The sequence below is a fragment of the Marmota flaviventris genome, chromosome Y, assembly GCF_047511675.1.
Source record: "Marmota flaviventris isolate mMarFla1 chromosome Y, mMarFla1.hap1, whole genome shotgun sequence".
NCBI lineage: Eukaryota > Metazoa > Chordata > Mammalia > Rodentia > Sciuridae > Marmota > Marmota flaviventris.
In genome coordinates, this window is record NC_092519.1 from 17,949,031 (window position 1) to 17,970,876 (window position 21,846).

General features: G+C 57.2%; 2 protein-coding genes across 2 annotated transcripts in view; both read left to right on the forward strand.

Moving 5' to 3' along the window:
* Positions 1–410: 410 nt before the first annotated feature.
* Positions 411–21,846, forward strand: part of Dhrsx (dehydrogenase/reductase X-linked) — a 31,751-nt gene continuing 10,315 nt past the window's right edge. Inside the window, exons 1-3 of the mRNA XM_071606979.1 lie at positions 411–575; positions 13,477–13,584; positions 14,708–14,776. Coding sequence (XP_071463080.1) covers positions 467–575; positions 13,477–13,584; positions 14,708–14,776 — 286 coding nt within the window. The 5' untranslated portion in view covers positions 411–466. The remainder of the gene's footprint in view (positions 576–13,476; positions 13,585–14,707; positions 14,777–21,846) is intronic.
* Positions 494–8,747, forward strand: LOC114106903 (E3 SUMO-protein ligase ZBED1). Its single transcript, XM_027954093.2, has 2 exons — positions 494–575; positions 6,437–8,747. The coding sequence occupies exon 2, from the start codon at positions 6,486–6,488 to the stop codon at positions 8,646–8,648; it is 2,163 nt and encodes a 720-aa protein (XP_027809894.2). The 5' UTR covers positions 494–575; positions 6,437–6,485; the 3' UTR covers positions 8,649–8,747.

The following is a 21,846-nucleotide window of genomic DNA, read 5'->3' on the forward strand; positions in this document are numbered from 1 at the left end:
TCTGGGGTCCTGGGTGGAGGTCTGGGGTCCTGGGTGGTGGTCTGGGGTCCAGGTGGAGGTCGGGATGGGGGTCTGGGGTCCTGGGGTTTCAGGGGGTGGGGTGAGGTCTGGGGACCCTGGAGGGGTTCTGGTTGGGGTCGGGGTCCCGGGGTCTCGGCGTCAGGTGGGGTCTGGGGGGGTGGAGATCTGGGGACCCTGGAGGGGTTCTGGGGTCCCGGGGTCCGGGTGGGGTCTGGGGGCGGGGTGAGGTCTGCGGTCCCGGGGTGAGGTCTGGGGGCCCTGCAGGGGATCTGGTCGGGGTCGGGGTCCCGGGGTCGGGTGGGCTCTGCGGCCGGGGCGGGGCGGCAGCGCTCCGGGTCGGGCGCGCGGAGGGCGTGCGGCGCGGGGCGTTCCCGGGTCCCGCTGGGCGACGCCGTGTCCCGGGCGGGCGGAGGGCGGCGCGGAGCGGTGGCGCGGCCGGGCGGCCATGTCGCCTTTGTCTGCGGCGCGGGCGGCCCTGCGGGTGTACGCGGCGGGGGCCGCGGTGCTGGTGGCGCAGCTGCTGCGCCGCTGCCTCGGGGGCTTCGCGGAGCCAGGTCAGCGGGGCGCGGGGCGGGGGTGACCTTGGGGTCCGCGGCGCGCGCTCGGGGGCGGCGGGTCGGGGCCGCGCAGCTGCGCCCCCCGCGCGCTCCTGCTCCGGGCGGCCGCGCGCTCGCCGTGTCCCCTGCGGGGGGCCGGGCGGGGGTCGTCCGAGGGGCCCGCGTCCCCCGCGACCGTGGCCCAGCCCCCGGGGCCCGTGCGCGCCCGACCTCGGGCGGCTGTGGTTGGCGCTCGGCGCCGGGGGTCTGCTGGAGGCCGCGCGCCCCCTGCGTCCCGGGAGGGGAGGGCAGGAGCAGGGGGCGCCCCGAGCCCTCGGTCCCCCCCGGGAGGGGACCCGGGCCTTCCGGGAGGTGGAGCCGGCGGCGCAGCGGGCCGCGGGGAGGCTGCGGGGGGCGGCGCTTCCGCCGGCGCAACTTTGTTCCGGGGCCTCCGGGGAGCGCCCGGGGGACGCGCAGCCTCCGCCTGCGAGGCCCGGGGGAGGCCGCGGGGTGCGCGCGCACCGGGCATTTGCACGGCTCTGCGCGGGGGTCCGAGCCAGCGCCGGCGCGTTTGTAGGGACAGAGTCCCGGGGCGTGACAGGCCACCGAGAGGCGGTGCCCCCAAGGACAGCTTCACTCTCAAAGCAAAGTCACTCCCCGGCCTCCGGGCGCGAGCGTGCACCCTGGCGTCTCGCGGGCGGGTCCAGGTCTGCCTCTCGGCCTGGCCAACTGCGCAGGGCGCCCCTGCGACCCCGGGGCGGGCCGGGCTGGTGGCAGGCGCGTGTGGTTACGAAATGACTCGATTTCCCGGGGCCCGCGCGCTCTTGAAAGGCACAGCCACGTGGGGCGCTCGGCCTGGCAGCCCGGGGAAGGGTCCATTTGAATGTCGCCTGGGGTCACCTTTCTGCTTCCTGAAAAAGTGACTTTCAGTATTTTTGAGCCGCTTGGGAGTGACGGGAGAGGGTGGTGCAAGGAACTGGCCCTGGGAGGGAGCTGCGAGGCAAGGTCCCTTTGCCAGGGGCAGTCCCTGGCGGGGCCCAGGTGCAGCCTGCCCGCCGGTGCTCGTCCGTGCAAGCTTTGCTTGGCGACAGCCGCGTCGCCTGCGCGGGAATGCGCTCAGCTGAGCTCAGCGAGGGCTGCTGCCTGCCCGACACGGCCTCGGGGAACCTGGGCAGCTGCCATTTGGGCCACTGGGGGTCCCACCTGTGGATCAAAAAAAAAAAAAAAAAAGTCGTTAAAAAGCTCTCGGTGGAGAGGAACCGGTGGCCCCAGGCACCTGGAGGGAGGTCCCTTCTCGTGCACCTTGATTGACAGTTTTTGCATTCTCCAAGTGACGTCCTTCCCCTCCGGTCGCCTGGGCCATTGTTGGAGCTGGCAGGGCAGGCCGGGCCTTGCCCTCTCTGCCTGAGGCCTCCATGTTCCGTCCCCGCTCAAAAATGTCACTTTGTTTCATTTTGTGCCGTGGATCCAGCTTCTGATTCGTTCTGAACGTGCAAAGCTTGACCTTTACCCTGGGCTTTGCAGGAGGATTGCAAACAAACCGGGCTTTCAGAGTCTTTTTTTTTTTTTTTTTTAATAAAGGGGCTGCATCCAGCTTGGGTTGTGCCCTCCGGTGTGGCTGAGGGCGGGGAAAGTCCACCCTGGAGTCTGACTGCAAGCCCAGCTCAACTGCGTTCTGCCGAGAAGCAAACTAATTGCAAAGGAATGGCATTCCTCAGCTGGGAGGGGTTGGCGGGGCAAGTTAGGGTCTGTCCCCACCTCCTGGAGGCCGCATCTAAATGGCCCACCTTTTAAGGAAGGCCTGTCAATCACATCGTAAGAGGCGGGAGGTGAATGATTGCATTTTGTAGCCCAAAGTGCATCCGGGTGCAGAGGTGTGGGGTGCAGGCCTGTCAATCACCCAACGTGACCCTGAGGGAAACAAACTTCACACCCCGTATGCCAACGGCGCTTAATAAAGAGCCCGAAAACACGGGGCTTTGTGAAGAATGCAGACCTTTGTATAAGGTGAATATTTCCAAAAGTGGGAGAAAAGGACCCATTTTTTATGTTGCAGATGAGCATCTTTTAATGCTCATTTTTTCTGTACTGGTTTTATTTCTAAATTTTGCTTTATTTTTGCAGTTCTGGGCCAGAACCCAGGGCCTCAGGTTTGCAAAGCGACCAGGGAGCGACCCCTGCAGACGTGTATTTTATTTTTCATGCGCAGACCAAAAAAAATATGTATTTTTTTTACAGGACATAATGCTTATTTGTTAGTTTTTTTGGTGCTGGGGTTTGACCCCATGGGTGTTAACCCCTGAGCCACATCCCCAGGCCTTTTTGTTTTATTTTTTTATTCAGAGACAGAGTCTCGCTAAGTTGCTTAGGGCCTTGCTAAGTTGCTGAGGCTGGCCTCCAACTTGCCGTCCTCCTGCCCCAGCCTCCCAAGCCACTGTGTCTTCCCCTCCCTCCCTCCCTTCCTTCCTTCCCCATGTGATGGACACCAGAGCTTCCTGGGATATCTTTTTATACCCTTCCCTCTTTCCCTGTAGGCAATATTCATTGGTGCAGTCTCCTGACTTGGTTTTCAAGGTCACCGCGTCCCTGAGGAAATACTGTGGCTTTGCTTGGGTCTGGGGGACAATATGTGGAAAATGCAGCCCTTGGCTCACACATGAGGAATCAGAAAAGGCAAGACCCCGGGGGGGGTTGCCTGGGCAGCCGCTCAGGGACCCTGAGACCAGCCTGGGAGCGCCTGGAGCCAACTGTACCTGCAGCTGGGGCTCCCGGGTCCCTGTGGCAGCAGGTTCTGGGGAACTGACAGGTGGCACCTGTAGGCGGGGTCCTTGGAAGCTGGGTCGAGGACAGGGGCGTGCTCCAGGCCCAGGGCCATCGTCGGGTCCTATCTGTAACTTGCTGATAAGACATTCTCTAGCTACCAGCGCCTGTCAATCAAACAGGAGCAATAATGACAGTAATGACCACAGTCGAATCCCACGCTGCCCTGCAGGCCTCAGGACCCTGTTCAGAATAATCATGACGCTGAAAATTATTGTATATAAGCCGGGCGCGGCGGCACACGCCTATCATCCCAGCAGCTGGGGAGGCTGAGGCCGGAGGATCATGAGTTCAAAGCCAGCCTCCGCCAAAGCGAGGCCAAAGCAGCTCAAGGAGACCCTGTCTGTAAATAAAATGCAAAATAAGGCTGGGGACGGGGCTCAGGGGTGGAGGGCCCCCGAGTTCAATCCCCGATACCCCAAAAGAAACAGAGAAACTAAAAATGAATATAAAATGCTCCTCTAGGTACCAGGGCCTCTTTTGAACAAATACTAATAAAAATAGCAATAAAAATTAATAATAATGATAATAAACTCTCTCAGGATCTCTTTCAGCCTAATAATAATAATAATAACCGCCACCAGAATCTCTTTTAGCCAAATATTAGCATCAGTAATAATAAATAATAATAATTGAAAAAGTTTTTTCCTTTGGGTGCCAAGACCTTTCCAGCCTAATTAATAAAAGGGATAATAATAAGAATAATAAATGATCAATAATGACAAAATGTAGGAAACTTTCCTCCAAGTTCAGGACTTAAATAAGAGCAATAACAACAATAAAAGTAAGAATGATCGAATGCAAAACTTTCCTCCGGGTACCAGGCCTTCTCATTTCCAAATAATAACAAAAATGATAAATAATTTATTGGGGGGTACCAGGGATGGAACCCAGGGGTGCTTCACCCTGGAACCCCGTCCCCAGCCCTTTTTATATTTTATTTAGAGACAGGGGTCTCCCTGAGTTGCTTAGGGCCTTGCTAAGTTGCGGAGGCTGGCCTCCGACTTGCGATCCTCCGGCCTCAGCCTCCGGAGCCACTCGGATGATAAGTGTGTGCCACCGCACTTGGCAACAAATAGAAAAATCATAACAAATAATAAAGTTAATAACCAATTTTGTATATTAAAAATTTTCCTTCATGTTCTGCGACCTCTTTCTGCCAAATAGTAATGGTGATCAGAGTAAGTAATAAATAATTACTGAATACCAGGTAATAAATTCTTCCCGATACCAGAATTTTTTCAGCCTCATAATAATAATAATAATAATAATAATAATAATAATAAATTGAAATATCACTTTCTCCCAGGTATCAGGAGCTCTTCAGCCTAATAATAATAATAATAATAAATTAAATATTAAATATGAAACTTTCCTACAGGTACCAGGGACCTATTCAGCCCAATAATAATAGCAATAATAATAATAATAATAATAATAAATCGGATGTAAAACTTTCATGTTTTATGTAAAACATAAAAGTGGCCCTGGTGGTCACTCTATAGGAACACAACAGTGGTGACGAGGACCCAGTGGGCAGTGCCCGTACCGCCCCACGCTGTTGCAGGGGTCAGACTAGTGGCCCTGGGCCAGCAGGAAGGCATCTCCAGCACCTGGCCCACGTTTCCGCCCTGGGTATGCTACCCTCGCTGGCCTAGTCGTGAGCAGCTCAGGGGTCCCCTTCTCTGGAAGTCCACCTGCGTGTCCTGCTGAGTGCTTCTCCCCACCCCCCAGCACGGCACAAGCAGGGCTCTGGGGTCTTGCAAAGGAACCTGGTCCTCAGCCCCACCCTGGGCTGGTGGCCCCTCACTGCAGTCTCTGCCTCCGTCTCCACGGGGCTCCTCCTCTGGGTCTGTGTCCCCTCCTCTGTCTCTGGGGAGGACACGGCCATGGCACGAGGGCCACCTGCCCCAGGAGGAGCCCATCTCAGGGCCCTGCACTGACCACCTCTGCAGAGACCCTGTTTGCACACGAGGTCCGAGGCCCGGCTCCCTCGTGGCCGTGGTCTTGGGTTGGAGGTGGGTCCTCTGCAGCCTGCCTGGGCCGTGGGGGACATTTCTTGGCTTGGCTCTGAGCACTGCGTCGTGGGTTCCGTGGTCCGCTTTGTGGTTTGGCTTCAGTTCAGCGCTGACAGCTTGTGAGTGTCCCCAGCCTGTGTCTCTCTTTTAACTTATTTTTTAATTCATTTTTAAACCGGGATTGAGCCCAGGGCCACTTAACCACGGAGCCAGCTGCATCCCCAGCCGTTTGCATATTTCATTTAGAGACCGTGGCGGCGTTGCTAAGTGGCTCCCAGCCTCCTTTTGGCTGAGGCCGGCTTGGAACTCACCGTCCTCCTGCCTGGGCCTCCTGAGCTGCTGCGATGACAGGCGTGGGCCACCGCGCCTGGTTTAGGGGTCCCCAGTGTCTCTTAAGAAAACCGAGCTGTGTTGGAGGTCCTTGCGCACAGAGGGGACCCTGGGTGGCGGCTCCAAGGACCGGGGGATGTGGCTGTCTCACGGATCATCCAATCTTCTGCTCCAAGAGCTCCTAGGTGCATGTGTGTCCCCAAGCACAGATGCACTTAGGCTGCTCCTGAGCCTGCGGCGTTCGTTTGGAAGCATGAAAAGTTGGGGTCCAACGCTTCGTGGCCAGACTCAAGACCCTGGTAGCCAAAGCAGCATCCCGTTGCCGCTTCTGGGCTGCCCAGGACTGACCTCTGTTGACCTTGGGGGCTGGTTGCTGCTCCCCGCGGGCCCTGAAGGGTGTGGGTCTCCCCGCGTCCTGCGCTCGGAACTCCCTCCCCATGGTGCACCCTCTGGGTCTTTGGCCCAAGGCCTTGGACAGGGACCTGGAGCCGGATGGGCTGCCTGGGGCGTCTGCAGTGACCCGAGCCGCGCCCCCTAGTGTCGGGCTCCCAGCTCTGCAAGCGAGCGAGACGCATGCGCGGTGCCTTTGATGGACGGCTGCGCTGCTCCGCGCATGCCCGCTCGGCCCTGCCCTGCGCCTGGCTGTGTCCCCGGCGGGGGGCCGTGGCGCGCGTCTCTTCTCACGCTGTGTTTGTCTTGGTGCTTATTTAGCAGGTGCCCGCGCCTGAGCGGTCGCCCGGCCGGCCGTGCCGACGACGCCATGGAGAGCAAGGCGGGGGAGCCGTCGCAGGCCGACCTGAAGCTGGTGGCGCACCCCCGCGCCAAGAGCAAGGTGTGGAAGTATTTCGGCTTCGACACCAACGCCGAGGGGTGCATCCTGCAGTGGAAGAAGATCTACTGTCGCATCTGCATGTCGCAGATCGCCTACTCGGGCAACACGTCCAACCTCTCCTACCACCTGGAGAAGAACCACCCCGAGGAGTTCTGCGAGTTCATCAAGAGCAACACGGAGCAGATGCGCGAGGCCTTCGCCACCGCCTTCTCCAAGCTCAAGCCCGACGCCGCCTCCTCCTCCGCGGCCTCGTCCTCGTCCCCCTCGACGTCGCAGCCCCCGCCGCCGCCGCCCCCGCCGTCGTCGTCGTCGCAGCTGCCAGGGGCGCAGGACGCGCTGGCCGGGAAGCCGGGGCTGGAGGGCCGCCGGCAGCAGGAGCTGACGGGCGCGGTGCTGGCGCTGCTCTGCGAGGGGCTCTTCCCCGCGTCCACCGTGGACGAGCCCGCGTTCCGCGCGCTGCTGCGGGCGGCCGAGCCCCGCTACGAGCTGCCCAGCGCCCGGTTCTTCTGCAGCCGGGCGCTGCCCGCGCGCTACGGGGCGGTGCGCGAGGCCGTGCGCAAGGAGCTGGCGGAGGCCGCCTGGTGCGGCGTGTCCACCGAGCTGTGGCGCAGCGACAACCAGAACCGCGCCTACGTGACGCTGGCCGCGCACTTCCTGGGCCTGGCGTCGCCCAACTGCCTGTCGGTGGCGTCGCGGTGCCTGAAGACCTTCGAGGTGCCCGAGGAGAACGCGGCCGAGACCATCACGCGCGTCCTCTACGAGACCTTCATCGAGTGGGGCGTCAGCGCCAAGGTCTCCGGCGCCACCACGGACTGCGGCAAGGACGTGGCGCAGGCCTGCTCGCTGCTGGACGTCCCCGTGCACATGCCGTGCCTGGGCCGCGCCTTCGACGCGGCCATCCAGCAGGCCTTCCGGCTGCCCAAGCTGGCCGCGCTGCTGGCGCGCTGTCGCCGCCTGGTGGCCTACTTCCAGCAGTCGTCGGTGGCCAGGTCCATGCTGGCCGAGAAGCAGAGGCTGCAGGGCGCCGCGCGCTGCATGCTGGTCAGCAACCGGGTGGCCGGCTGGGGCAGCACGCTGGCCATGCTGCAGCGGCTGCGGGAGCAGCAGTTCGCCATCGCGGGCGTCCTGGTGGAGGACAGCAACAACCACCACCTCCTGCTGGAGGCCGCCGAGTGGGCCACCATCGACGGCCTCGTGGAGCTGCTGCAGCCCTTCAAGCAGGTGGCCGAGGTGCTGGCCGTCGCGCGGCACCCGACCATCAGCATGGTCAAGCCGCTGCTGCACATGCTGCTCAACACGACGCTGCACGCCAAGGACGGCGACCCCAAGGACCTGAGCATGGCCAAGGAGGTGATGGCCAAGGAGCTGAGCCGCACCTACCAGGAGGCGCCCGAGACCGACCTGTTCCTCAACGTGGCCACCTTCCTGGACCCGCGCTACAAGAGGCTGCCCTTCCTCTCGGCCTTCGAGAGGCAGCAGGTGGAGAACCGGGTCGTGGAGGAGGCCAAGGGCCTGCTGGACAGGGCCAAGGACAGCGGCTGCCCCGCGCCTCCGCCACCGCTGCCCGCCGAGGACAAGCCGTCGGCGGGCTCCGAGGAGCCCCCGGCCAAGAGGCCGGCCAGCGCCATCCACAGCCTGCTGGCCGAGATCTTCTGCCCGGCGGCCGGCGCCGAGGACCAGGAGGAGGTGCACGCGCAGCTGCTGGAGGAGCTGAGCAACTTCAAGTCGCAGAAGGTCCTGGGCCTCCACGAGGACCCGCTCAAGTGGTGGTCCGACCGCCTGGCGCTCTTCCCCGTGCTGCCCCAGGTCCTGCAGAAGTACTGGTGCGTGGCCGCCACGCGCCTCCCCCCCGAGCGCCTCTTCGGCTCCGCCGCCAACGTGGTCAGCGCCAAGCGGAACCGGCTGGCCCCCGCGCACGTGGACCAGCAGGTGTTCCTCTACGAGAACGGCCGGGCCGCCGCGGCCGCCGTCGAGGCCGAGCCCGAGGACGAGGACGAGGGCGAGTGGGGGCTCGACCCGGAGCAGCTGTTCCCGCTGGGGGACCCGGCCAGCGGCGGCTTCTTCGGGCTCAGGGACGGGGGCTTCCTCTAGGGGCCGCCTCAGTGGACACTGGACAGTCACGAGCCGAGAAGGAAGGACACACACGGCCGGGGGGTGCCCCGTCCTCGGTCACCTTCCACAAACCAACGGCCACAGCTTCCTCAAAAGCCTGGCAACGGCTGATGCTTGATTTCCCCCCGAGAACTGGACACGGTGGTCAGGGCCCATAATCCCAGCAGCTTGGGAGGCTGAGGCAGGAGGATCAACAGTTGGAGGCCAGCCTCTGCGACCAGCGAGGCCCTCAGCAGCTTAGCAAGACCTGTTTCCAAAAGGGAAATATTAAAAGGGCTGGGGACGTGGCTCAGCGGTTCAGTGTCCCTGGGTTCAATCCCTGGTGCCCACCCCCCCCCAAAAAAAAAAAAAAAAAAACAGGTGGCAGTGGGGAGAGGCTTGGCGACACAGGGTGGGAGACCTCAGGCAGCCCCGTCCCCAACCCTGTTTTGCATTTTATTTAGAGACAGGGTCTCCCTGAGCGGCTCAGGGCCTCGCTGTGGCTGAGGCTGGCTTTGAACTCGCCATCCTCCTGCCTCAGCCTCCCGAGCACCTGGGATTATAAGCGTTCCCGCTCTTGAAGCCACTTCTAAGCCGGGTAGTTCATGCATCTTGCGGTTCTGGGTTTTATTTGTGACGCATGAACCGAGGTGAGCTATTTTTAGGTTTCTTGGGGGGGCAGTAAAAGACCCCTAATTTTTTTTTTTTTTTTCTTTTTCTGCTTTTGTTTAAACCTGCTTGAGGCCGACTTCCCGCCATGGAGGTGGGAATTTGAGGTTCTCGGATGGGAGAAGACGTTTGAATTCTATTAAAAAACTCAAGCTCGTGGGGGAGCATTTAATTTGCAAAAAAATAAAAATAAAACTTAATATATATATATATATATTTTTTTTTTTCGGAATTGGCTGACGGGAAGGGTCCCCCCGGGAACCGGGATAGGCGCTGCTAAATGTAGGACCGCTTTTCCCGTTGGAGACGTTGCTCCATTCCGTAAGAGAGGGAACGCAGAGCTCCGTGGTCCCTGGGAGCCCAGCTCCTTGTGCGAGTTGGGAGCGCCCAGGGTGCCCAGGGGGCTGGGCTAGGGACAGGCTCAGGTGGACAGCGGCACTTTTTGTATCTCGCGACAATGTTGGGATTTTGCGCTTCTTGCCGGTTTCCCCTTGCCTTCCTGGAAGCTCCGACCTTGGACTCTGCTCAATAAACCAGAGACGCAAAGCCGCCGCTGCTCCTGGGCTCCGTCTGCTGCGCGGGCATCTGTCCCCCGGACCCTCGGGTCTGCCCACAGGCTGGTCCTCGCTGGCCTTAAAGGACACCTGTCCCGGCCACTCACAGTTCAGGTCTGGCCCTGGGGTCTTGCAGCCTTGAGTTCAGATGTTTTTTTTTTTTTTGCGTTTTTCTTTTCTCTTTCTCTCTTTGGCGTCAGATACCCAAGGGACTCGGTGGGTGCAGTAGCCCAAGGAGGTCCCAAACAGGGGGACCTCATGTGGGCACCGGTCACTTGTTGATGCCCGGAGATTTATTTAGGAGATCCAGAGGGGCTCTCTGTGGGGCAGAGCGCAGGCCACCTTGAGAGGGATCGGGGCATTTGGGGGTTCGGGGTCCTTTTAAAGGGAACTTGGGACTGGACGTGGTGGTCCATGCCTATAAACCCAGCACCTTGGGAGACGGAGGCTGAGGCAGGAGGATCGCCAGGTGGAGGCCAGCCTCTGCATGAGGAAGACTCTAGGCAGCTTAGCAAGAACTATTTCTAAAACTGAGATATAGAAAGGGCTGGGGACGCGGCTCGGTGGTTAAGTGTCCCTGGGTCCAATCCCTGGTGCCAAAAAACCAAACAGGTGACAGTGGGTAGAGGCTTGGGGACACAGGTTGGAGGGACTGAGGGTGCACCAAGGTTCCAGAGGAAGCGCTTCCCCCTTCCTTTCCCCCTGTTAGTTCTTCTATTTTGCACCAAATCTGTCCGGCCCCGACGTGACTGTGACAGGAGACTCTTAGGGAGCCCTGCAGCACTCAAAAAAAAAAAAAAAAAAATCCGTGTGCACAAGACCTTCATTTAAGTATTTTTTTTTTTTTTCTAGCATTTTTCTTTAGTTCTCAGTTGTCACTTGCAAATTCCGACCTGCCCTGCCAGGGGACACGGGGAAAAAAAATAAAACCAACCACACATCCAACAACCGGAAGCAGCCAGTAGCTGGCAAAGGCGGTGGTGGTGCGGGCCTCCCGGACCTCAGACTCTTCTTTCTCCTGCACATGCTCAGAGCCCGCCGCGGGCATTTGCAGCGCCCACAGCTCCTGCCGGCGGAGCGGAGCGTCCAGGGGCCGCGCTGGGCTGCAGCAGCAGGAGCTGCACAGTTTCCTGCCTCTCGCTTCCCTCCCGAGCTGAGGCCGGTTTCCTGCTTTTGCAGAGAGGCCCGGATCCCAGCTGCGCCCGCCCGCTGAGCTTTTGAGCGAGGCTGGTGGGGGTCAGGAGGCCAGCTGGGGGTCAGCGGCTGGGCTCTGGCTGCGGGGGTCAGGGAGCAGCCGCTGAGGCTCTGCAGACCCTGCGCCTGGGCCTCCGCCCCCCTCCTGCTCTCTTTGTGTCTCAGAAGCAGCTGCTTAAAGGACCTGTCCCCGAGGACTTTGTGTAGAGACTGGACAGACGTCTGGGACCCTTGTCACTCACCAGCTCTCCTGCCCTGGGAGCGCATGCGCCATCCGCCCCGGTAGATGCAGACCCCCCCCCCCCCAAGGCCCACCTGGACCTCTTGGTTCGTTTTCTGTAGCTGTGACAAGACACCCGAGACCAGGTGATTTATAAAGAATGAAGGTTTGTTGGAAGGTCCTGGAGGGTGGAAGGCCAAGAGAGAGGCGCACTCGTGCTGGCTCAGGTCTCCTCTTACAGAGCCACCAATGGTGACCCTCAGGACCTCAGGGGATCCCACTACCCTCCCCCCCAGGCCTCACCTCCAGTTAGGAGACCCTAGGACTTTATAAAATGCTGTTTTTAAAAAACCCGTTTGCAGACGTGCATGAGCATCCTGATTTCCTGGTTTCCAAACATTCTCGTCCTTTTCAAATAGATGTCACCCTCTGCTGTGACGGCCATGCCCGTCTGGGGCTCCCGCGGATGGGCGGTCTCAGAGAAATTTTATTTATTTTCATTTTTATTTCTTTCTTTGTGGTAGGGATTGAACCCAGGGGCACTGAACCACAGAACTACACCCCCAGCCCTTTATTATTATTATTATTATTATTACTATTTATTTTGAGAAATGGTGTTTCTAAGTTGCAGAGGCTGGCCTCCAACTTGCCGTCCTCCTGCCTCAGCCTCCAGACCCCTGGAATGACACACAAGCGCCGGCTGCACACCGTGTCCCCTGCCCGTGTTTTCCTTGCACACCTGGGGACTGTTTGCTCCTTTGCACGCGGGGAGGTGGATACAAAGACCTCTTTTCCCACAGAGGAGAGGGAGGCGGAGCGGAGCAGGTGGGCGGAGCCCTCCGTGCCGGGAATTCGCCCAGGCTGAGGCTGGCCTCCAGGAAGGCATGAGGTCAGCCCCCCAGCTTAGCCACTGGCCCCAGGGGCGTGACCTCAGCGGGTTCTAAACTTAGCAGAGGACCTGCCCGGGCTTCTGCGGGTGAGGGGGGCCGTGGGTGCGTCTCCTGTCTGTCCAGTTGCACGGTTGCCTCCAGCGCCAATGTAGCCCGGGGATCGTTTTGCACACGGTCCTGGGGGCGGGCGGGCGCGCAGAGCCTGCAGATTGAAGTCCCCGGACACCAGCTGCATGATGGGCTGGGGGAGGTGGCCAGGGCTGGCCCCCAATTGGGAGAGCCGCCGGTCCCCTCGGATCTCCCCGGACAGGAGCCGACATCTGGGAGTCGGGATTAACCCAAGATTAAAGGCGGGAAAGGCGCGGAGGCTTTAGCCCCGGGGACAATGTGACAGAATCTGCCAGGAGGCCCGGGAGGGACCGGGGAGGGCACCGCTGCCCAGTGGCTCTCCAGGCCTGGCGCAGGGACCTGCGCGTCCCCCCTCACTGTGTCCAGCTTTGACCTGTCCCCCCATCCTATCCCGGGGTGTCTTGACCCCCCAGTCCCATCAGTGAGGTCTGAGCTGCCCCCGGGGGTCACACGGCGCACCCCGCCCGGGTGCACCCCGCCAGTGCACGCGGGGGAATACAGTCGGCGCTCTGCGCTGCACGTTCTGCACTCGCGGATTCGCTCATTCGCAGGCCACAAGCAGCAAAAGGAGAGTCACCCCCACCCCCCATCCGCGCGAGACCCGGGGTCCTCGTCCCCGAAGCAGCGAGCGTCCCAGGTCCCCTGTGCCAGAACAGCGACTGCACTCCTCAGCAGTCACGATCCATCTTCCTATTGCTCCCTTGTGGGTCGGGTCCCAGCGTCGGGCACTGCTCCGCTGGCTCGCGAGCCCCACCCTGCCCTCACCCCGTTTCATTGCGTCGACTGATTGGGTGAGGCCCACCCAACTCCCAGAGGGCCAGCCCATTTCCTATGAGGACCGGCATGCTCAGGACGGGGACAAAGTGGGGACCCGTTGCTTCTCTGTGGATCCCGGTCCTGGAGGGTGTGCAGCTGGGTGCTCCAGGGCGTGGACAAGGAAGGGTTGTTGCTGCTGCCCACGGTCGGGTTCCAGAGTGTCACCTGGGCAGCTGGAGGGGTGTGGATGTCACCAAGTTGCTCAGAGCCTCGCTGAGTGGCTGAGGCCGGCCTCCACCTTGCCATCCTCCGGCCTCAGCCTCCCCAGCACCTGGGATGACAGGTGGGCGCTACCCGCTACCCTCCCGGCTTGGACGCTGCTTTTTAAACCTTTTTTTTTTCTGCTTCCTCCTCAGTTTTCTGCCGGCAGCCGGACCGCGTGGCCATCGTGACGGGAGGCACGGATGGCATCGGTTTCGCCACCGCCAAGTACCTGGCCAGGCTGGGCATGCACGTCATCATAGGTGAACCTTTATGATTGCTTCTCTTGTCCCCCGGGGAGGGGACTCGGGATTTCTCTTGTAGGTGGCCACTTCCAGGTGGACCCAGCGGTCAGGTAGAGCAAACCCCGGGAAGTGGATATTCAGGGACAGGGAAACCCGGAGGCCGGCGAGCTCCTTGGGACGTGCGGATGCACAATCTGCTTCAGGGTCTCGCCGAGCTGCTTGGAGCCTCGCTCGGTTGCTGAGGCTGGCCTCCAACTTGCCATCCTCCTGCCTCAGCCTCCCAAGCTGCTGGGATGAGAGGTGTGCACCCGCCTAACATTTTTTTTTTCCTTTTTAATGTCTGCCATCTCGTTACTGTGATACAGTCTCGGGACATCCCCGCCCGTTTGCTTTCCGTACTTCGCTTATTTCACTTAGCGGAAGGCCCTCCGGATCCTCCCATGCTGCTGAGATATGACAGAGCAGCGTCCCTTTGCATGGCTGTATAGTATTCCACCCACAAACCACCTTTGTCCTTTCCGTGGTCGATAGGCACCGAGGTCACTGGCTTCTGCACCTTGCTGAAATGCATATGGCGGAGCCCATGTCCCCCCCCCCCCCCCGCACGCTGATCCATTTGGGTTGGATGCCTGGTGAGGAGATGGGTAGCTCCCATGGTCGACCTACCCTAAATTCATCGAGGAAACTCCTGGCTGTTTTCCACAGCGGCCGTCCTGACCGAGATCCACACAGTCCTCCCAACAGGAACAAGGAAGCAGCAGACACTTCCTGCGCAGTAAAAGGACCTGGGATCCCGAGGCCGGGGCTCCCGCCTCTCAGTGGTGATGGAGACAGAGCTGTGAGAAAACACCCGAGGTCCGCAGCTTAGAGAGACGAAAGGTTCGGGTCGGCTCATGGAGGCCGAGGTTTCCGTTCAGACGATTCTGGCTGGTGTCCCGGGCCACCTTGCCCCTCTGAAGGCCCCCAAGAGCTTCTGGTCACCTGTCCGTCAAAGCTCCCTGTCAGCTCCAACCCGTGTCTCATCTTTATCGTCCCAGGGGCTCTGGAGGCTGAGGCAGGAGGATGGCAAGTCGGAGGCCATGTCACTCACGGTTTGCATGTTTTTTTTTTTTGTAATGCTTTCTTTCCTTTTCCCTTGTAGCTGGGAACAATGATGCCAAAGCCCAAGAAGTCATCTGCAAGATAAGAGAAGAGACCCTGAACAGCAAAGGTCAGGCTCTGTCGCTTCCTTCCGCCTTATTGTGAATCAGCGGCCGCGTGTCAGAGCGAATATTCGGCCTTTGTTTTTTTGGGGGGGATTGACTTATTTCACTGAGCATGAGAGTGTCCAGCTCCGTCCGTTTACCTACAAATGCCGTCACTTCGTTCCTCTTCATGGCCGAGTAATATTCCACTTAGTATGCATACCACAGTTTCTTTATCCACTTTTGTATTGAAGGGCCCCGAGGTTGGGGCCGTAGCTTAGCTGTGAATCAAGCTGCCGTGAACATGGATGTGGCCATGTCCCTGGACAGTGCCCATTTTAAGTCCTCATGGTATAAGCTGAGGAGTGCGAGAACTTGGTCAAATGCTGGTGGACAGCGTTCTGGGTGGACGTGTGCAAGCCGTTGCACAAGCTGAGTCCTCAATCTTGAGGACTGGAACTTTGACGGCCCCCTCTGCGAGGTGGCCGGCAACTGGCCAGGGCCCTGAATGACCCTCCCCAGCCAGCGTCTCTGGGAGTCCCTGGGAGGTCCCTCGAGCACCTCCCATCCACAGTGGGTCGCGCCATCTTTGTTGAGACGCTGGACTGGGGTTGGGGGACGCTGCGGTCATTTCTCAGGTTTGCTCTGAGTGAAAGTAGCCGGCCCCGGGCTCCCCGTAAGCTGGACATGGGTCAAGGGTGGGAACGGTATTACAGAGTCTCTTTATGGGCTGCAGAAATAGGGTTCTTGAGGATCCTTTTGATGATTTTCTTGTTGGCCTCGCGGGGCTGGGAGGGGGCCCCTGTGGGTTCCGTGGGCTTAGAGGAGGGTTCGCTGGTGGACCTTGGGGGGACTCCCAGGCAGGACGGCTCTGGGAACGTGGTGAGGAGATGCTGTCTGTCAACGCAGACAGGAAGGGTCCTGCTGTGCACTGTTGATAGAGCTCTAGTGTCCACCTGCTGCCCCCCTCCGGCAGTGACTACATGAGTTAGCATCCACATATCACAGAGAGGACACTCAGCCTTTGTTTTGGGGGGACCGGGTTATTTCCGTGAGCAGGATATTCCCCAGGTCCACCCATTTACCTGCAAATGCCATCATTGCATTCTTCTTCATGACTGAGTAATATTCCATTGTGTATGTGCGGGATTCCAGTGCCTTCTTCTTCCTCCCCGACTTCCTGTCCACAAGTGAATGATCTCCTGCACCCCATCCTTCCCACCACGATGATCCTCAAGAGCGATGGCTCCGAGGAATTTTGAAATCTCCGAAACCGAGAGCCGCCTTCAACTCTTTCTCTTTTGTACATCAATCATCCGAGGTCGGGGTTCCACTAGTGGAAAGTGGATGGGCACATGTCGCATTGGCACGTCACCAGGTTGTTTCAAAAGTGACCTGGAGAGGCTTTAAATTTGCACCCAGGGAGGCGCTCTCCAGTCTGTTAGAAGAAGACCTCAGAGACCTTATCGAGGTAAAAGGTGGCACGTGGCCAATGGGACTTGCTTCCGTCACCCTTTTGGTCACTGGGACCAAAAGACCCAGCAAGAAGAATGAAGATGAAGAAAAGTCTGTTCTGGTCACAGCTTTAGAAAACGTCCAGTCCCTGGTGGCCGACTCCATGGCTCTGGCCCAAGGGGAGCAGAACAAGATGGCGGCAGGGCCTGGAGGAGGAGAGCAGCTCAGGACAGGGCACCAGGGAGCAGAGAGAGCTCTGCTCACCAGGGACAGGACAGAGACCCCAAAGGCACAGCCCAGGGACCCCCTCCTCCAGCCACACCCCACCTGCTGCAGTCACCACCCAGTGAGTCCATCCAAGTGGATTAATCCACTATTAGTCTACACCATGCAAAATGGCAGCAGGGGAAGTCCTTGGGGTTGGGTGGCGGTCGGTCAGGTCTCTCGTTAGCCTCCTTCTCAGTAACGTGGAAGGGGACTGAGAAGTCATCATTGCCGAGCGTCGTTCACAATGTAGAACCCGCACCTCGGCCCCCAAAAGTTAAAGCTCTGTGCATTCAGAAGGTCGGTCTGAGTTTCGGGCGCCATCTGTGGTCATGGGCGAGAGGAGGGTTCAGCCTCCGTCACAGAGTGGAACCTGACCAGACGGCTTCACCTCCTATACCAGACGCCAGACGCAAGCACCCGGTCGAGAAGCGACGGGGTCCAAACAGATGGGAGGCAACTGCTCCGTAGAGTGTGTTCCTCGGGTGGCTCCGTGACGGTCCACGCAGAGCGCGTTTGGAAAGCGTGGATTTTTACCTGTTAATATTTGCAGACCAGCGTTTCTGACCTTACGCTTCGAACATTTGGGGCCGCCTAAATCTCATCCCGGGGACCGCTGGGTGCCTGGGAGCGTGCTGAGGAGCATCTGGTCTCTACGTGTAGGAATCAGCACAGTGTGACACTCCGTGACGTGTCTGGCTGGTGCCAGATGGCCTCACGGTGGGCGAAATTGCTCCTGATGGAGAACCACACGCAGGAGAGGTGGGTAGGTAGAGAGATGGATGGATCAATAGTGGTGTCAGGAGGGTAGGGGGGTAGGAGGGTAGGTGGAGAGATGGATGGATGGATGGATGGATGGAGAGATGGATGGATGGAGAGATAATGATGTCAGGTAGTGGGGAGGTAGGTGGGCTGATGGAGAGATGGATGGATGGACAGATGGATGGATGGATGGATGGATGGACGGATGGAGAGATAATGATGTCAGGTAGTGGGGAGGTAGGTGGGTTGATGGAGAGATGGATGGATGGACAGATGGATGGATGGATGGATGGATGGACGGATGGAGAGATAATGATGTCAGGTAGTGGGGAGGTAGGTGGGTTGATGGAGAGATGGATGGATGGACAGATGGATGGATGGATGGATGGATGGATGGAGACAAAATGATGTCAGGGAGGTAGGTGGGTTGATGGACAGATGGATGGATGAAGAGATGGACGGATGGAGAGATGGATGAACAGATAATGATGTCAGGTAGGTAGATAGGTGGGTTGATAGATGGATGGATGGAGAGATGGATGGATGAGAGATAATGATGTCAGGTAGGTGGGTAGGTGGGTTGATGGACAGATGGATGGATGAAGAGATGGACAGACGGATGGATGGATGGATAATGATGTAGGGTAGGTAGATAAACAGATAAACGGAGGCATGGACAGGTAGCTGAAGGTTCTAGAAGGTGTGCATGGCACAAACACGGTAGTGTCCTTAGTAGAATCACTTAACAGTCTTTTAAAAACCTTTATCACAAGGTCCCTGCAAAAACTGTCCTTTCCGTGAATATTGGTGATTTTTTTTTCCTCCATGAAGCTAACACCCCTGCAGCGTGTGCCTCCAGCCATTAGGAGCTGGGAGGACTGGTTCGCCCTCGTGATCACTTACCGAGAGGAGACGGTGGCGGGGGGGAAAGCACCTTTCCCATTTGGAGATTCCAACCCCAGTGCCCTGGGACCTGCCATTCCTGAGCTCAGATCCTCACTCTGTCACTCAGCCATGAAATATATTCCGCCCTCTGCATCGGGGAGCTAACCAACCTCGGAGAGAAAATATCTGGAAAAAACAAAAAGAAAATCGTCTTTACGGAACGTGCACAGAATCCTTCCTCGTCCTGGTCTCCTAACAAGTGTCGTTTAATGAGGTCTCTTAATGAGGTAGCGTGTGCATCCAGTATCTTAAGTCCTTTCAAGAATCACCCCCTTCTCTGAACGTCCTCAATAGTCTCTTTAAGAGAGTTTGAATCCATCTACGTAAAAAATTTGATTTTCTACAACTAAGAATAAATTTAGATTTGATTCTCTATGACTAAGCGCCTTTATCTCACCCACTTTGAAGAAATACGCATCGGGATCCTTCTCTCTTCTTCTTTTATCTTTTAGATCTTCTGCGTTACGTATTTTCTGAGTTTTTTTTATCTATTGAGTCGATCTCGGGGGGACCACCAAACCCCATCGCTCTGACTCTCCCATAACCTCGAGTCTAAGAGTCAGAACTTGGAGAACTTTCCACCAGGTGCTTGCCACTTCCGTCGCTGGGGTCACGAGGCTCTTTTCTGAAAAGCAATCCTGTTTTCCGCCTCTCGGCCTCACCCCAGCTACACGGACACGGCTGTCCGTCATCTAGTCCATCACCTCTGCTATTGAGGTGAGTCATTCATCCGGGGCGCGACATTGTCCAAAAGCGAGGTCTCAATTTGCATCGATATTCCTGATACTCTTTTTATTTATTTTTTTTTTTGGAGAAGCAATAGATTGCTTTTGTTGACTGAGCTCCGACGTATTTCAGAATATCTTACTTTTTATCTGAACGGTTAATCCACTGGGTCTAGAGTTACTTGTTATTCAAGACTCCATTGATGTTTTTTTCAATCTATTTTTAAATTTTTCTTCTTCTTCTTATTATTATTCTTGGGATTGAATCCAGGGGTGCTCTAACACTGAGCTACACCCCCACCCCTTTTTATTTTCAGACAGAGTCTGGCAAAGTGCTTGAGGCTGGCCTCACACCTGCCGTCCTCCTTCCTCAGCCTCCCAAGTTGCTGGGATCCACCATATCCACCTTCACTCTTTTCTTCATTGGACTCAGTGAACTGAACCCATTTTTAACATACAATTATTTCTCTATTTTTTATATTTTGTCTCTTTTTTTCTCCTGGGCTCCCAGATGACTTTCCCCCCTCTCTTTTCGGGCAGTTATTCGAACGTCCACTCTTTGCCCCCCGGAGGATGTGGGTTGGTACTCTTTAATTCCTTGCTCAGCCGTCCTCCAGTGGGACCACCCAGCTCTGTGGTTTTGAGGTCTTTGCATTATCTCTCGGGTCTCTGAGCGACGTGGGAACAGCGGGCAGGGAGTGAAACATGTGCCGTGGCTGCCCGCGTCCACTGTCTGTGACCAGTTATAATCCATTTTGTGTTGCTATCACAAAATACCTGAGGCGGGGTAAAGTAAAAAGAAAAAAGGTAGACCCCAGGATTCTGATGGTTGGAAGGCCACAACGGCATTCCTCAGGCTGTGTCAAGGGCCACCCAGCTGTGTTATAATATGGCGGAGAAGGAGGAACGTAACCAAGTACATTCAGGAGGTACTAGGAGTGTGGTGCATGGCACAGCCTCCCTGGACAGCAACCCACTCTTATGAGACCTAATTCCGTCATAGGAGATGGACACCGTCCCTTGGGACACCATTAATCCACCTCTTCAAGGTCCCACCACCTCAATCCCACCCATCTTCCAGCAAACTATATTCAAACCACCGTCCTGTCCAACAAGTCTCTTGGAGCCATCCATTCCCGGGCGCCATTTTGAAACATGCCCAAGTTGAGAACCTGGCAGGTGGGCATCTCCAGGACCCTCATTTCAGAGACCACACGTGCAAAAACCATGGCAGACCTGGAGGGCAGTGACCAGCTCAAGAGATTTAGAGCTTTATGAGCCATCAAGGGAGCTAAGAATAGAATTGTAGCTAAAGCCACCAAATCGCCAATCCCCCTGCGGTCTATATGAGTCCACCTAATCCTCCATCGAGGTTCAAGAGGGCAACCGACTGTCTCCCTAGAGCCATGGACGTTATGTCGTTGGTGGCTGCAAAAAAAGACACTCGACTCTGTAGGGATTTCATAGACGTGATTATGTAACAAAGTCCCGGGGATTTAGGCGATGGCTTCATGCACTCTGGTCATTTTGTGCAGAGAAGGAAAATCCCGTGGAATTTAGGGCTTAGTTATCGTCTTAATGAGGCACAAGGATCTGCTTAGTCACAAAGCCTGCAAGATAAGTCCCGGGACCGACACTCTCAACGGACCCTTCCCCTCAGGGATAAGACCCAAAGGGGTCACCAGACAAGCACTGACTGTCACATTTCTGGGAAGGATGACAGCTCAGGTTGCATGGCTTTTCTCTTCAGGGTTTGGAACAAGGACGACTCACGCTACGTACCCCCAACACTGGGTCCCGGTTATGGTTAGCACTTTGGGTGTCCTCCAAAGAGCTCCCGGGTTAGGCAGCCCAGGAAAGCTCAGAGGTGACATGATTGGACGGTGAGAGCTGTCCCCTCCTCAGTGTGTTTGATGGGTTCAGAATTCGAATGCACAACTGGGAGAAGGTGGAAACCAGAGGCAGGTGGGTTATAGTTGGAGGAAGTAGGTCACTGGGAACATGCTCTTAGGGACTATATCTTGTCCCTGGCTTTTTGGGAGACTATATCATGTCCCTGGCTTCTCTCTCTCTCCCCCTCTTTCTGTCCCCCCTCGTCTTTCTGGCTACCAAGAGATGAGCAGCTCTCCTCCCCCAAGCCCTTCTGCCATGATGTTCAGCGTCACCTCAGGCGTAGAGCCAAAATGGGACCTGTCCTCCTCAAAGTTCTCGTCATGTGTCTTGGGTACAATGATACGAGGCTGACTGGTACATGACACCCACCGATGGGGTTGGGTGGTGGGTTAGCGTGTTTCATGAGCTGCAGACGTGATGATCCATGGACCCGTGGTGGAATCCTTAAGAGATGGAGCCCCGGGGAGATAATTAGGGCCTTTTGTCACTCTTTGTGGTCATTCCCTACCACGATGCCATCTGCCATGTAGTGGTGTAGCCAGTAGGTCCCCGAGTGGGTGCTCAGGGACCTTCAGAACTATGAGCTAAGAACCCTTTTTCCTTTATGAGTACTCGTCTTCAGGTATTGTGTTATAGCAACACAAAACAGACAAATAGATCCACTGGATGACATTCTCTTGGACAGGACACTGGGGTGACAAGATACTCGGGTGGCAATTTCCCGTCCTTGATGATCTTCTCTAGAGTCTCGAGGAGTATTTTGAGAAGCATTTCCTGTCCTTCTGATGATCTTGTCTAATGTTCTGAGGTCTAGGAGACATCAGTTTACCACTGTGCTTCTATTGAATGGGCGTGAGGGATGGAAAGGGTCTGTATTTATTCTTTCTGGATTAATTATTGTCATCCTGTCCTTCACAGAGAGCTCCTTGTTTTCATTAGATGTCATCGGGTGTCCTACTCTCGCAGGACAGCGCTGATGTAACTCAGTTCCGCCATTTTGATGGTACTGATATGGCTCTTGGGTCCACCCATTCTATGAGAATCATCAACAC